This window comes from Oncorhynchus nerka, linkage group LG9a (assembly GCF_034236695.1).
Source record: "Oncorhynchus nerka isolate Pitt River linkage group LG9a, Oner_Uvic_2.0, whole genome shotgun sequence".
Lineage (NCBI taxonomy): Eukaryota > Metazoa > Chordata > Actinopteri > Salmoniformes > Salmonidae > Oncorhynchus > Oncorhynchus nerka.
In genome coordinates this window covers 20872134-20886390 of record NC_088404.1, presented here as the reverse complement: position 1 = coordinate 20886390, position 14257 = coordinate 20872134, and the positions used below count along the sequence as shown (strand labels likewise).

The 14257-nt window shown below is 52.7% G+C and overlaps 1 protein-coding gene across 2 annotated transcripts in view; it reads right to left on the bottom strand.

Moving 5' to 3' along the window:
- The window catches only part of mical2b (microtubule associated monooxygenase, calponin and LIM domain containing 2b), a 143761-nt gene that overhangs the window by 29858 nt on the left and 99646 nt on the right, over positions 1–14257 (bottom strand). For both annotated transcript variants that reach the window (XM_065022404.1, XM_065022405.1), the window contains exons 15-16: positions 7718–7783; positions 7466–7591 (exon numbers count right to left, since the gene is read on the bottom strand). In XM_065022404.1, the coding sequence (XP_064878476.1) occupies positions 7466–7591; positions 7718–7783 (192 nt within the window). The remainder of the gene's footprint in view (positions 1–7465; positions 7592–7717; positions 7784–14257) is intronic.

The window sequence follows — 14257 nt, the reverse complement described above, 5'->3', positions numbered from 1 at the left end:
CTAGTGGTTAGAGCCTTGGGCCAGTAACTGAAAAATCTGTTGTTCTGCCCCTGAACAAGGCAGTTAACCCACTGTTCCCCGGTAGGCCGTCATTGTAAATAAGAATTGTTCTTAAAACCTCTTGCGACGAGCAATCCCGTATCCGGGATCTTAAGTATAGCCTGAAGCTCATTAGCATAACGCAACGTTAACTATTCATGAAAATCGCAAATGAAATGAAATAAATATATTGGCTCTCAAGCTTAGCCTTTTGTTAACACTGTCATCTCAGTTTTTGAAAATGTGCATTTCAACCATAGCAAAACAAGCATTTGTGTAAGAGTATTGATAGCTAGCATAGCATTAAGCCTAGCATTCAGCAGGCAACATTTTCACAAAAACAAGAAAAGCATTCAAATAAAATCATTTACCTTTGAAGAACTTCAGATGTTTTCAATGAGGAGACTCAGTTAGATAGCAAATGTTCAGTTTTTCCAAAAATATTATTTGTGTAGGAGAAATCGCTCCGTTTTGTTCATCACGTTTGGCTAAGAAAACCCCCCGAAAATTCAGTCATTACAACGCCAAACTTTTTTCCAAATTAACTCCATAATATCGACAGAAACATGGCAAACGTTGTTTAGAATCAATCCTCAAGGTGTTTTTCACATAGCTATTCGATGATATATCATTCGTGGAAGTTTGGTTTCTCCTCTGAACCACATGGAAAAATGCATGCAGCTGGAGATTACGCAATATTTTCGACGGAGGACACCAAGCGGACACCTGGTAAATATAGTCTCTTATGGTCAATCTTCCAATGATATGCCTACAAATAGTTCACAATGCTGCAGACACCTTTGGGAAACGACAAAGTGTAGGTTCATTCCTTGCGCATTCACAGCCATATAAGGAGACATTGGAACACAGCGCCTCCAAAATCTGGGGCATTTCCTGTTTGAAATTTCATCTTGGTTTCGCCTGTAGCATCAGTTCTGTGGAACTCACAGATAATATCTTTGCAGTTTTGGAAACGTCAGAGTGTTTTCTTTCCAAAGCTGTCAATTATATGCATAGTCAAGCATCTTTTCGTGACAAAATATCTTGTTTAAAACGGGAACGTTTTTCAACCAAAAATGTTAATAGCGCCCCCTAATGCATAAAAATAACAGATTGATTGGCTTTTTAACGAGTCTACCTGATGCAGCTCTTCCATTGCACTAAAACCAACAAACACAGTCCTAGTGAGCTGATATTTTAAGTTTTGCATGGGCACAACAAGGAGCTGCTAGCGGTAGCCATCGTTACCTTGTCATAGTGCACAGGAGATGTTGGGAGAAGAGAAGTAGGAAAGAGCATAGGGTTCAGGGACAGGGTGGATTTAAGTGCTTTTAGAGACAGATGGCTCCTGAGCAGAGGTAGATAGATCAGTTGGTAGAAAAAGACTTGAGAAATCTCCAAGACATCTAACCCTTCACATCCCAACTTGATACTTAATAGAAGTCAGAGAAAATGTCAACAGCTCAACCTTTATCTTTTCTAGTGAAGATATGAACATTCACTCATTAGTATCTTCACAGACCATGATCATCATGTAGAGGGAGGTCACCTGACCTGAAACTCTCACAACTGCAACACCATGGAAACAAAACATTGTGCAAGAAAACAATCTCTGCCACTAAATGGACTTAAAAGGGATTATCAAGCTGTTGCTACTCTCAGTAAATGTGAGTAGGTTTGACTGGTGACATTTTATTATTCCAAACAGAGTGAGGCAGTCAAACAGAACTCGTGTCCAAGGACACAAACATTACTGTGCCTCATTTCCTTAGCCGAGGTTAGACAAGCAGGCAGGCGAGGGACGGCACAGCACTTTCACCTTATACTCTTTCACTTGAGGAGTCTCGGACCCAGGGAACATAGAACGCAGGAGCACAGCCTTCTCCTTTATACTCTTTCACTTGAGGAGTCTCGGACCCAGGGAACATAGAACGCAGGAGCACAGCCTTCTCCTTTATACTCTTTCACTTGAGGAGTCTCGGACCCAGGGAACATAGAACGCAGGAGCACAGCCCTCTCCTTTATACTCTTTCACTTAAGGAGTCTCGGACCCAGGGAACATAGAACGCAGGAGCACAGCCTTCTCCTTTATACTCTTTCACTTGAGGAGTCTCGGACCCAGGGAACATAGAACGCAGGAGCACAGCCTTCTCCTTTATACTCTTTCACTTGAGGAGTCTCGGACCCAGGGAACATAGAACGCAGGAGCACAGCCCTCTCCTTTATACTCTTTCACTTGAGGAGTCTCGGACCCAGGGAACATAGAACGCAGGAGCACAGCCCTCTCCTTTATACTCTTTCACTTGAGGAGTCTCGGACCCAGGGAACATAGAACGCAGGAGCACAGCCCTCTCCTTTATACTCTTTCACTTAAGGAGTCTCGGACCCAGGGAACATAGAACGCAGGAGCACAGCCTTCTCCTTTATACTCTTTCACTTGAGGAGTCTCGGACCCAGGGAACATAGAACGCAGGAGCACAGCCTCTCCTTTATACTCTTTCACTTGAGGAGTCTCGGACCCAGGGAACATAGAACGCAGAAGGAGCACAGCCCTCTCCTTTATACTCTTTCACTTGAGGAGTCTCGGACCCAGGGAACATAGAACGCAGGAGCACAGCCCTCTCCTTTATACTCTTTCACTTGAGGAGTCTCGGACCCAGGGAACATAGAACGCAGGAGCACAGCCCTCTCCTTTATACTCTTTCACTTGAGGAGTCTCGAACCCAGGGAACATAGAACGCAGGAGCACAGCCCTCTCCTTTATACTCTTTCACTTGTGGAGTCTCGGACCCAGGGAACATAGAACGCAGGAGCACAGCCCTCTCCTTTATACTCTTTCACTTGAGGAGTCTCGGACCCAGGGAACATAGAACGCAGGAGCACAGCCCTCTCCTTTATACTCTTTCACTTGAGGAGTCTCGGACCCAGGGAACATAGAACGCAGGAGCACAGCCCTCTCCTTTATACTCTTTCACTTGAGGAGTCTCGGACCCAGGGAACATAGAACGCAGGAGCACAGCCCTCTCCTTTATACTCTTTCACTTGAGGAGTCTCGGACCCAGGGAACATAGAACCCAGGAGCACAGCCCTCTCCTTTATACTCTTTCACTTGAGGAGTCTCGAACCCAGGGAACATAGAACGCAGGAGCACAGCCCTCTCCTTTATACTCTTTCACTTGAGGAGTCTCGGACCAAGGGAACATAGAACGCAGGAGCACAGCCTTCTCCTTTATACTCTTTCACTTGAGGAGTCTCGGACCAAGGGAACATAGAACGCAGGAGCACAGCCTTCTCCTTTATACTCTTTCACTTGAGGAGTCTCGGACCCAGGGAACATAGAACGCAGGAGCACAGCCCTCTCCTTTATACTCTTTCACTTGAGGAGTCTCGAACCCAGGGAACATAGAACGCAGGAGCACAGCCCTCTCCTTTATACTCTTTCACTTGTGGAGTCTCGGACCCAGGGAACATAGAACGCAGGAGCACAGCCCTCTCCTTTATACTCTTTCACTTGTGGAGTCTCGGACCCAGGGAACATAGAACGCAGGAGCACAGCCCTCTCCTTTATACTCTTTCTGTTAAACTCCCTAGTCGTTAAGGTTTGCACTTTTTTCTGAAGAACAGCAAAAGGGTAAAGGAAAAAAAACGAGTGTGAAATTCAAACTGCAGGAAATGGATAAGTAAAAACAAATACTGAACAGCAATTATAATCCACAGTTAAGTTGATGATGTGGGGTATAAAATACCATTTAGCAATTTTGTGTCTTTTGAACATTGGTGTTTTTGTTGGCGTGTTGCGCAGTCTGCTTGTCTTTTGTGGCTAAGGCAGAATTGGATTTAACATGTTGAATGGGCTTCAATCCATTACCCACACAAGCATTGTTTTACTGTGAGTGTATGGCTGTGAATGGAGCTGACATGCTGTGTCCAGACAGATAGACCATGGGCTCATGGTCACCTGGTTCATCTTGTCCCCCAGCTTCTCTAGGCGCTGTCTCATCCCTGTGGGGTCAGGAGAGGGGTCTTCTGGGTAATCTACATCGTCTGGGGTTTCGGTGCGTGGAATCCACACTCTCTGTGCGCGGAGAGGCCTGTGTTTGATCCTCCTGTGAAGGACTCCAGGACCATGTTGGAATGTCAAGGGGAATGGGTTGTGCCACGGCTGCAGGCTTTGAGGGCGAACAAACCTCCATGGTCATCAATGTCTACAGTGAGTGGTGTAAAAAGGGTGTATTTTCAAAGACTCTTGTCCTAGACTATGGTGATTTTTAATCATTGATTATTTTGTTATCGTAGGCTATAGGTTAGGGGGTTGGGGATTTTTAAACGACATTATTGGGTTTATAATGCAGTAGCTGACCATTCCTGGGTCAGCTTGGGTGATTTGACTGTACCTGCCACTTGGGGCGCAGGAGGGGGATGGGGCTTTCCATCATATCCAGAGAAGGAGATGAAGGAAGGCTTGAATCAGAATCCCAATCAGACTGCCAGAGAATGCAGGAAGGGAAAGAGGAGCAGGACAGAGCAGAACTGGAAACCATTTATCCGGAGGCTGCATTCATTGTAGCTGGGGATTTTAACAAAGCTAATCTGAAAACAAGACTCCCTAAATTTTATCAGCATATCGATTGCGCAACCAGGGGTGGAAAAACCTTGGATCATTGTTACTCTAACTTCCGTGACGCATATAAGGCCCTGCCCCGCCCCCTTTCGGAAAAGCTGACCACGACTCCATTTTTTTGATCCCTGCCTACAGACAGAAACTTAAACAAGAGGCTCCCACGCTGAGGTCTGTCCAACGCTGGTCCGACCAAGCTGACTCCATAATCCAAGACTGCTTCCATCACGTGGACTGGGACATGTTTCGTATTGCGTCAGATGGAAATATTGACGAATACGCTGATTCGGTGTGCGAGTTCATTAGAACGTGCGTTGAAGAGGTCGTTCCCATAGCAACGATAAAAACATTCCCTAACCAGAAACCGTGGATTGATGGCAGCATTCGCGTGAAACTGAAAGCGCGAACCACTGCTTTTAATCAGGGCAAGGTGTCTGGTAACATGACCGAATACAAACAGTGCAGCTATTCCCTCCGCAAGGCTATCAAACAAGCTAAGCGTCAGTACAGAGACAAAGTAGAATCTCAATTCAACGGCTCAGACACAAGAGGCATGTGGCAGGGTCTACAGTCAATCACGGACTACAAGAAGAAACCCAGCCCAGTCATGGACCAGGATGTCTTGCTCCCAGGCAGACTAAATAACTTTTTTGCCCGCTTTGAGGACAATACAGTGCCACTGACACGGCCTGCACCGAAAACATGCGGTCTCTCCTTCACTGCAGCCGAGGTGAGTAAGATATTTAAACGTGTTAACCCTCGCAGGGCTGCAGGCCCAGACGGCATCCCCAGCCGCGCCCTCAGAGCATGCGCAGACCAGCTGGCCGGTGTGTTTACGGACATATTCAATCAATCCCTATACCAGTCTGCTGTTCCCACATGCTTCAAGAGGGCCACCATTGTTCCTGTTCCCAAGAAAGCTAAGGTAACTGAGCTAAACGACTACCGCCCCGTAGCACTCACTTCCGTCATCATGAAGTGCTTTACCAACAACGACGAGACGGCCTACAGGGAGGAGGTGAGGGCCCTCGGAGTGTGGTGTCAGGAAAATAACCTCACACTCAACGTCAACAAAACTAAGGAGATGATTGTGGACTTCAGGAAACAGCAGAGGGAACACCCCCCTATCCACATCGATGGAACAGTAGTGGAGAGGGTAGCAAGTTTTAAGTTCCTCGGCATACACATCACAGACAAACTGAAATTGGTCCACTCACACAGACAGCGTCGTGAAGAAGGCGCAGCAGCGCCTCTTCAACCTCAGGAGGCTGAAGAAATTTGGCTGGTCACCAAAAGCACTCACAAACTTCTACAGATGCACAATCGAGAGCATCCTGGCGGGCTGTATCACCGCCTCGTACGGCAACTGCTCCACCCTCAACCGTAAGGCTCTCCAGAGGGTAGTGAGGTCTGCACAACGCATCACCGGGGGCAAACTACCTGCCCTCCAGGACACCTACACCACCCGATGTTACAGGAAGGCCATAAAGATCATCAAGGACATCAACCACCCGAGCCACTGCCTGTTCACCCCGCTATCATCCAGAAGGCAAGGTCAGTACAGGTGCATCAAAGCTGGGACCGAGAGACTGAAAAACAGCTTCTATCTCAAGGCCATCAGACTGTTAAACAGCCACCACTAACATTGAGTGGCTGCTGCCAACACACTGACACTGACTCAACTCCAGCCACATTAATAATGGGAATTGATGGGAAATGATGTAAATATATCACTAGCCACTTTAAACAATGCTACCTTATATAATGTTACTTACCCTACATTATTCATCTCATATGCATACGTATATACTGTACTTTATATCATCGACTGCATCCTTATGTAATACATGTATCACTAGCCACTTTAGCTATGCCACTTTGTTTACTTTGTTTACATACTCATCTCATATGTATATACTGTACTCGATACCATCTACTGTATGCTGCCCTGTACCATCACTCATTCATATATCCTTATGTACATATTCTTTATCCCCTGTGTATAAGACAGTAGTTTTGGAATTGTTAGTTAGATTACTTGTTGGTTATTACTGCATTGTCGGAACTCAATTAACATCTGCTAACCATGTGTATGTGACAAATAGAATTTAATTTGATTTGATTTGGAATAGGAGAAATCAGAGAAAGCAGTACAGAATGATTGGTTTCTGTTCTACCATTCAAAACCACAGACTACAGTCATCCATTGCACTGCAGTCATCCATTGCACTGCAGTCATCCATTGCACTGCAGTCATCCATTGCACTGCAGTCATCCATTGCACTGCAGTCATCCATTGCACTGCAGTCATCCATTACACTGCAGTCATCCATTACACTGCATGTGTTCCATGGCATTCAACGCATTTAGTTAGAATATTTGAACAGATAACCTGCTAACAGCCACTCAGTCCTTTCCAGGGGATTCACAGGCAAATCATACTGTATTCTCTTCTGTATCATGTTTTAAAATGCACAACCTCCTCCTAAATAAAACATCTAATTTCATAAACATTTGAAGACTGCAGGCAAGCACTCGTACAGTGGTAAAGATTCTAAAAGCAGATGTCCTTACGTTTCTTCTGATGGCTAACATGAACATTCAGTCTTAACGGTAGTATGTTGGGCCAACATAGAGAGTCTAGAACTGAAGAGTCTTACAGTAACCATAAGCACTGAGCACATTGAGTATAGTCAGTATGCAACCATACATGTTACCTGCATTACTGGGATATTTGTCACGTCTCTACGCAGCACAGCGTACAGGGACGATACCGTTGACCCTTCTGGTCAGAGTACAGTTGCTCACCTTATTGCGCAGGGACCCGCCAGGCACCGCATTCTCCTCAATCTTGGCCAGCAGCTGGGTGGCCATGGAGCGCACCTTACTCTGCTCTCCGCCCTCACCTGCAGGGGGGGCACTCTGACAGGACAACTGGAGACATAACCAGCCATGGAGATAAAAGGACCAAATGAATGAGCAGTCCCTTTAACAACACAAAAATTGTGCCATCTAAAGCCATACTCGTGATAGAGATATACTTGTTGCTACTAAACACACCTCTAAGTAGTTGCCCTTTCTTCGTCTTTTGCTCATTGGGTCATCTTCCTCCAGCCTCTTGTCATCCTGCGAGGAAAAGGCAGTACAAAATACACCGGCTTATTTCACCCTCATTCACTTCACAATCAAAGGTTATGGAGTCTGAGGGTTATCCATAATAAAGTATGCCTTGTGAGATCTGGATTATCTCGTTCACATACCTTATCTACTCTCCTATGGGCACAGAGGAATTGCTTTCATCTGCAAAGTTAACATGCACTTACGTTGACAAACACTTGATGTAGGCTAAATCTGATTTACATGGACGCCTTTGTTGTTGCAATGCTTTCCTTTTAAAGCCTGCACATGGGGGAGCGAGCGAGCAATCAAGAGAGGGAGAGCGAGCGGGCAAGAGGGAGCGAGGGAGGGAGGGAGCAAGAGGGAGCGAGGGCGAGCAAGAGGGAGCGAGGGAGGGAGGGATAGCAAGAGGGAGCGAGGGAGGGAGGGCTAGCAAGAAGAGGGAGTGCGAGCAAGAGGGAGCTAAGGGAGGGACTGGCGCAACAGGGAGGGAGGGATGGCGAGCAAAAGGGAGGGAGGGGATGGAGGGAGGGAGGGAGGGATGGCGGAGGGAGGGATGGCAGGAGGGATGGAGGGCTAATCTGAAGATGGTGCTGGGGCTAAAACTGAACAAGAGGGATGGCGCGAGGAGGGATGGAGGGAGAGCGAGGGATGGGGAGGGAGGGAGAGCGAGGGATGGAGAGCGAGGGAGGGAGGGAGAGCGAGGGATGGAGGGAGGGAGGATGGAGAGAGGCGAGGGGAGGGAGGGAGAGGAGGGAGAGGGGGAGAGGGAGGGATGGGAGAGGGGGAGGGAGAGGGAAGGGAGGGAGGGAGAGGGCGAGGGAGGGAGGGAGGGAGAGGGCGAGGAGGGAGGGGAGGGGGAGGGAGGGAGGGAGGGCGAGAGGGCGAGGGAGAGAGGGGGGAGGGGGGAGGGGGGAGGGAGGGAGGGAGCGAGAGGGGAGAGGGAGAGGGCGAGGGAGAGGAGGGAGGAGGGAGGAGGAGCGGGGAGGGAGGGAGAGGGAGGAGAGGGAGAGAGGGAGAGAGCAGGGAGAGAGAGCGAGAGAGAGCGAGAGAGAGCGAGAGAGAGCGAGAGAGAGCGAGAGAGAGCGAGAGAGCGAGAGAGCGAGAGAGAGAGAGAGGGAGAGGGAGAGGGAGAGAGGAGAGAGGGAGAGAGGGAGAGAGCGAGAGAGCGAGGGAGCGAGAGAGCGAGGGAGCGAGAGAGCGAGGGAGCGAGGGAGAGAGCGAGCGAGCAAGAGGGAGGGAGAGAGCCAGCGAGCAAGAGGGAGAGAGCGAGCGAGCAAGAGGGAGAGAGCGAGCGAGCAAGAGGGAGAGAGCGAGCGAGCAAGAGGGAGAGAGCGAGCGAGCAAGAGGGAGAGAGCGAGCGAGCAAGAGGGAGAGAGCGAGCGAGCAAGAGGGAGAGAGCGAGCGAGCAAGAGGGAGAGAGCGAGCGAGCAAGAGGGAGAGAGCGAGCGAGCAAGAGGGAGAGAGAGCGAGCGAGCAAGAGGGAGAGAGAGAGAGAGCGAGCAAGAGGGGAGAGAGAGAGAGCGAGCAAGAGGGAGAGAGAGAGAGAGCGAGCAAGAGGGAGAAGAGAGAGAGAGCAAGAGGGAGAGAGAGAGAGAGCGAGCAAGAGGGAGAGAGAGAGCGAGCAAGAGGGAGAGAGAGAGAGAGCGAGCAAGAGGGAGAGAGAGAGAGAGCGAGCAAGAGGGAGAGAGAGAGAGAGCGAGCAAGTGGGAGAGAGCAAGAGGGAGAGAGCGAGAGGGAGAGAGCGAGAGGGAGAGAGCGAGAGGGAGAGAGCGAGAGCAAGAGAGGAGAGGGGAGAGAGCGAGCAAGAGGGAGAGAGAGAGAGAAGCGAGAGAAGAGGAGAGAGAGAGAGAGAGCGCAAGAGGGAGAGCGAGAGAGAGAGCGAGCAAGAGGGAGAGAGCAAGAGGAGAGAGAGCGAGAGAGGGAGCAAGAGGGAGAGAGAGAGAGAGAGGGAGCAAGAGCGAGAGGGAGAGAGCAAGAGGGAGAGAGCGAGAGGGAGAGAGCGAGAGGAGAGAGAGAGCGAGAGGGAGAGCGAGAGCGAGAGCGAGAGAGCGAAGAGGGAGAGAGCGAGAGGGAGAGAGGAGAGAGAGAGCGAGAGGGAGAGAGCGAGAGGGAGAGCGAGAGAGAGCGAGAGAGCGAGAGGGAGAGAGAGAGAGAGGAGAGAGCGAGAGGGAGAGAGCGAGAGAGAGAGAGCGAGAGGGAGAGAGCGAGAGGGAGAGAGCGAGAGGGAGAGAGCGAGAGGGAGAGAGCGAGAGGGAGAGAGCGAGAGCGAGAGAGCGAGAGCGAGAGAGCGAGAGGGAGAGAGCGAGCAAGAGGGAGAGAGAGAGAGCAGGAGAGCGAGAGAGAGAAGGAGAGAGAGAGAAGGAGAGAGAGAGAGAAGGAGAGAGAGAGAGCGCAAGAGAGAGCGAGCGCAAGAGAGAGCGAGAGCGAGAAAGAGGGAGAGAGAGAGCGAGAGAGAGCGAGCGAGCAAGAGGGAGAGAGAGAGAGCGAGCGAGCAAGAGAGAGCGCGAGAGCGAGCGAGCGAGCAAGAGGGAGAGAGAGCGAGCGAGCAAGAGGGAGAGAGCGAGCGAGCAAGAGGGAGAGAGCGAGCGAGCAAGAGGGAGAGAGCGAGCGAGCAAGAGGGAGAGAGAGAGCGAGCGAGCAAGAGGGAGAGAGAGAGCGAGCGAGCAAGAGGGAGAGAGAGAGAGCGAGCAAGAGGGAGAGAGAGAGAGAGCGAGCAAGAGGGAGAGAGAGAGAGAGCGAGCAAGAGGGAGAGAGAGAGAGAGCGAGCAAGAGGGAGAGAGAGAGAGAGCGAGCAAGAGGGAGAGAGAGAGAGAGCGAGCAAGAGGGAGAGAGAGAGAGAGAGAGAGAGAGAGCAAGAGGGAGAGAGAGAGAGAGAGCGAGCAAGAGGGAGAGAGGAGAGAGAGAGAGAGAGAGCGAGAGGAGAAGAGAGGGAGAGAGAGAGAGAGAGAGCGAGCAAGAGGGGAGAGAGAGAGAGGGAGAGAGAGCGAGAGGGAGAGAGAGAGAGAGGGAGAGAGCGAGAGGGAGAGAGCAAGAGGGAGAGAGCGAGAGAGAGAGAGCAAGAGGGAGAGAGCGAGAGGAGAGAGCGAGAGCGAGAGGGAGAGAGCGAGAGGGAGAGAGCGAGAGGGAGAGAGCGAGAGGGAGAGAGCGAGAGGGAGAGAGCGAGAGGGAGAGAGCGAGAGGGAGAGAGAGAGCAAGAAGGAGAGAGAGAGCGCAAGAGAGAGAGAGAGAGCGAGAGGGAGAGAGAGAGAGAGAGAGAGAGCGAGAGGGAGAGAGAAGGGAGAGGGAGAGAGAGAGAGCAAGGAGAGAGAGCGAGAGGGAGAGAGAGAGCGAGAGAGAGAGAGAGCGAGAGGGGAGAGAGAGAGGGAGAGAGAGCGAGAGGGAGAGAGAGAGCGAGAGGGAGAGAGAGAGCGAGAGGAGAGAGAGCGAGAGGGAGAGAGAGCGAGAGAGAGAGAGAGGGAGAGAGAGAGCGAGGGAGGGAGAGAGCGAGAGGGAGAGAGAGAGCGAGAGGAGAGAGAGAGAGAGGGAGAGCGAGAGGGAGAGAGAGAGCGAGAGGGGAGAGAGCGAGAGGGAGAGAGCGAGAGGGAGAGAGCGAGAGGGAGAGAGCGAGAGGGAGAGAGCGAGAGGGAGAGAGCGAGAGGGAGAGAGCGAGAGGGAGAGGGAGAGCGAGAGGGAGAGAGCGAGAGGGAGAGAGCGAGAGGGAGAGAGCGAGAGAGAGGGAGAGAGCGAGAGGAGAGCGAGAGGGAGAGAGAGAGCGAGAGGAGAGAGCGAGAGAGAGCAGGAGAGAGCGAGAGAGAGAAGGAGACAGAGAGAAGGAGAGAGAGCAGGAGAGCGAGAGAGAGAAGGAGAGAGAGAGAAGGAGAGAGAGAGAGAAGGAGAGAGAGAGAGTTTAAGAGAGAGCGAGCGCAAGAGAGAGCGAGAGCGAGAAAGAGGGAGAGAGAGAGCGAGAGAGAGCGAGCGAGCAAGAGGAGAGAGAGAGAGCGAGCGAGAGAGAGAGAGAGCGAGAGAGCGAGCGCGAGAGCAAGAGGGAGAGAGAGCGAGCGAGCAAGAGGGAGAGAGAGAGCGAGCAAGAGGGAGAGAAAGAGCGCGAGAGCGAGAGAGAGAGATCAAGAGAGAGAGAGAGCGAGCAAGAGCGAGAGAGCGAGAGCGAGAGCGAGAGAGCGAGAGGGAGAGAGCGAGAGGGAGAGAGCGAGAGGGAGAGAGCGAGAGGGAGAGAGCGAGAGGGAGAGAGCGAGAGGGAGAGAGCGAGAGGGAGAGAGCGAGAGGGAGAGAGCGAGAGAGCGAGAGCGAGGGAGAGAGCGAGCAAGAGGGAGAGAGCGAGCAAGAGGGAGAGAGCGAGAGAGCGAGAGCGAGAGAGCGAGGGAGAGAGCGAGCGAGAGGGAGAGAGCGAGCAAGAGGGAGAGAGAGAGAGAGCAGGAGAGCGAGAGAGAGAAGGAGAGAGAGAGAAGGAGAGAGAGAGGGAGAGAGAGAGAGAGCGCAAGAGAGAGCGAGCGCAAGAGAGCGAGAGCGAGAAAGAGGGAGAGAGAGAGCGAGAGAGAGCGAGCGAGCAAGAGGGAGAGAGAGAGAGCGAGCGAGCAAGAGAGAGCGCGAGAGCGAGCGCGAGAGCGAGAGAGAGAGAGAGAGAGCAAGAGAGAGAGAGAGCGAGAGAGAGAGAGAGAGAGAGAGAGAGAGAGAGAGAGCAAGAGAGAGAGCGAGAGGGAGAAGAGAGAGAGAGAGAGAGAGCGAGCAAGGGAGGGAGAGCGAGAGAGAGCGAGCAAGAGGGAGAGAGAGAGAGAGCGAGCAAGAGGGAGAGAGAGAGAGAGAGAGAGAGAGAGAGAGAGCGAGCAAGAGGGAGAGAGAGAGAGAGAGAGCGAGAGAGAGAGAGAGCGAGAGGGCGAGCAAGAGGAGAGGAGGGAGGGCGAGCAAGAGGGAGGGAGGGAGGGCGAGCAAGAAAGGGGAGGGAGGGAGGGATGGCGGGAGGGAGGGAGGGATGGCGGGAGGGAGGGAGGGATGAAAGGAGGGAGGGAGGGCTAATCTGAAGATGGTGCTGGCTAAAGCTAAAACTGGCGAACAAGAGGGATGGCGAGCGAGCGAGAGGGAGGGATGGCGCGAGGGAGGGATGGAGGGAGAGCGAGGGATGGCGCGAGGGGAGGGAGGGAGGGAGAGCGAGGATGGGAGGGAGGGATGGAGGGATGGAGGGATGGCGCGAGGGAGGAGAGCGAGGGATGGCGCGAGGGAGGGAGAGCGAGGGATGGAGAGAGAGCGAGGGATGGAGGGAGGAGGGAGGGAGGGAGAGAGGAGGGAGAGGGAGGGAGGGAGAGGAGGAGGGAGGGAGGGAGCGGGCGAGGGAGGGAGGGAGGGAGGAGGAGGAGGGAGGGAGAGAGAGTGAGCGAGGAGGAGCGAGAGAGTGAGCGAGAGAGGGAGCGAGAGAGGGAGCGAGCGAGCGAGAGGAGCGAGAGAGGGAGCGAGCGAGAGCGAGAGCAGAGGGAGCGAGCGAGCGAGAGAGAGAGCGAGAGGGAGAGAGAGAGAGAGCAAGAGGGAGAGAGAGAGGGAGCGAGAGAGAGAGCGAGCGAGCAAGAGGGAGAGAGAGAGCGAGGCAAGAGAGAGAGAGAGCGTAGCGAGCAAGAGGGAGAGAGCGAGCGAGCAAGAGGGAGAGAGCGAGCGAGCAAGAGGGAGAGCGAGAGAGAGCGAGCAAGAGGGAGAGAGAGCGAGCGAGCAAGAGGGAGAGAGAGAGCGAGCAAGAGGGAGAGAGAGAGCGAGCAAGAGAGAGAGAGAGAGAGAGCGAGCAAGAGGGAGAGAGAGAGCGAGAGAGCGAGCAAGAGGGAGAGAGAGAGCGAGCAAGAGGGAGAGAGAGAGCGAGAGAGCGAGCGAGAGGAGAGAGAGCGAGCGAGAGGGAGAGAGCGAGCGAGAGGGAGAGAGCGAGCGAGAGGGAGAGAGCGAGCGAGAGGGAGAGAGCGAGCGAGAGGGAGAGAGCGAGCGAGAGCGAGAGAGCGAGAGCGAGAGAGCGAGAGCGAGAGAGGGAGAGAAGGAGAGGAGAGAGAAGGAGAGAGAGAGAGAGAAGGAGAGAGAGAGAGAGAGAGAGAGAGAGAGAGAGAGAGAGAGAGAGAGAGAGAGAGAGAGAGAGAGAGCGAGAGAGAGAGCGAGCAAGAGGGAGAGCGAGCGAGCAAGAGGGAGAGAGAGAGAGCGAGCGAGCGCAAGAGCGAGCGCGAGAGCGAGCGCGAGAGCGAGAAGGGAGAGAGAGCGAGCAAGAGGGAGAGAGCGAGCAAGAGGGAGAGAGCAAGAGGGAGAGAGCAAGAGGGAGAGAGCAAGAGGGAGAGAGCAAGAGGGAGAGAGAGAGAGAGAGCAAGAGGGAGAGAGAGAGAGCAAGAGGGGGAGAGAGAGAGAGCAAGAGGGGGAGCGAGAGAGAGCAAGAGGGAGAGCGAGAGAGAGCAGGAGGGAGAGCGAGAGAGAGCAGGAGAGCGAGAGAGAGCAGGAGAGCGAGAGAGAGCAGGAGAGCGAGAGAGA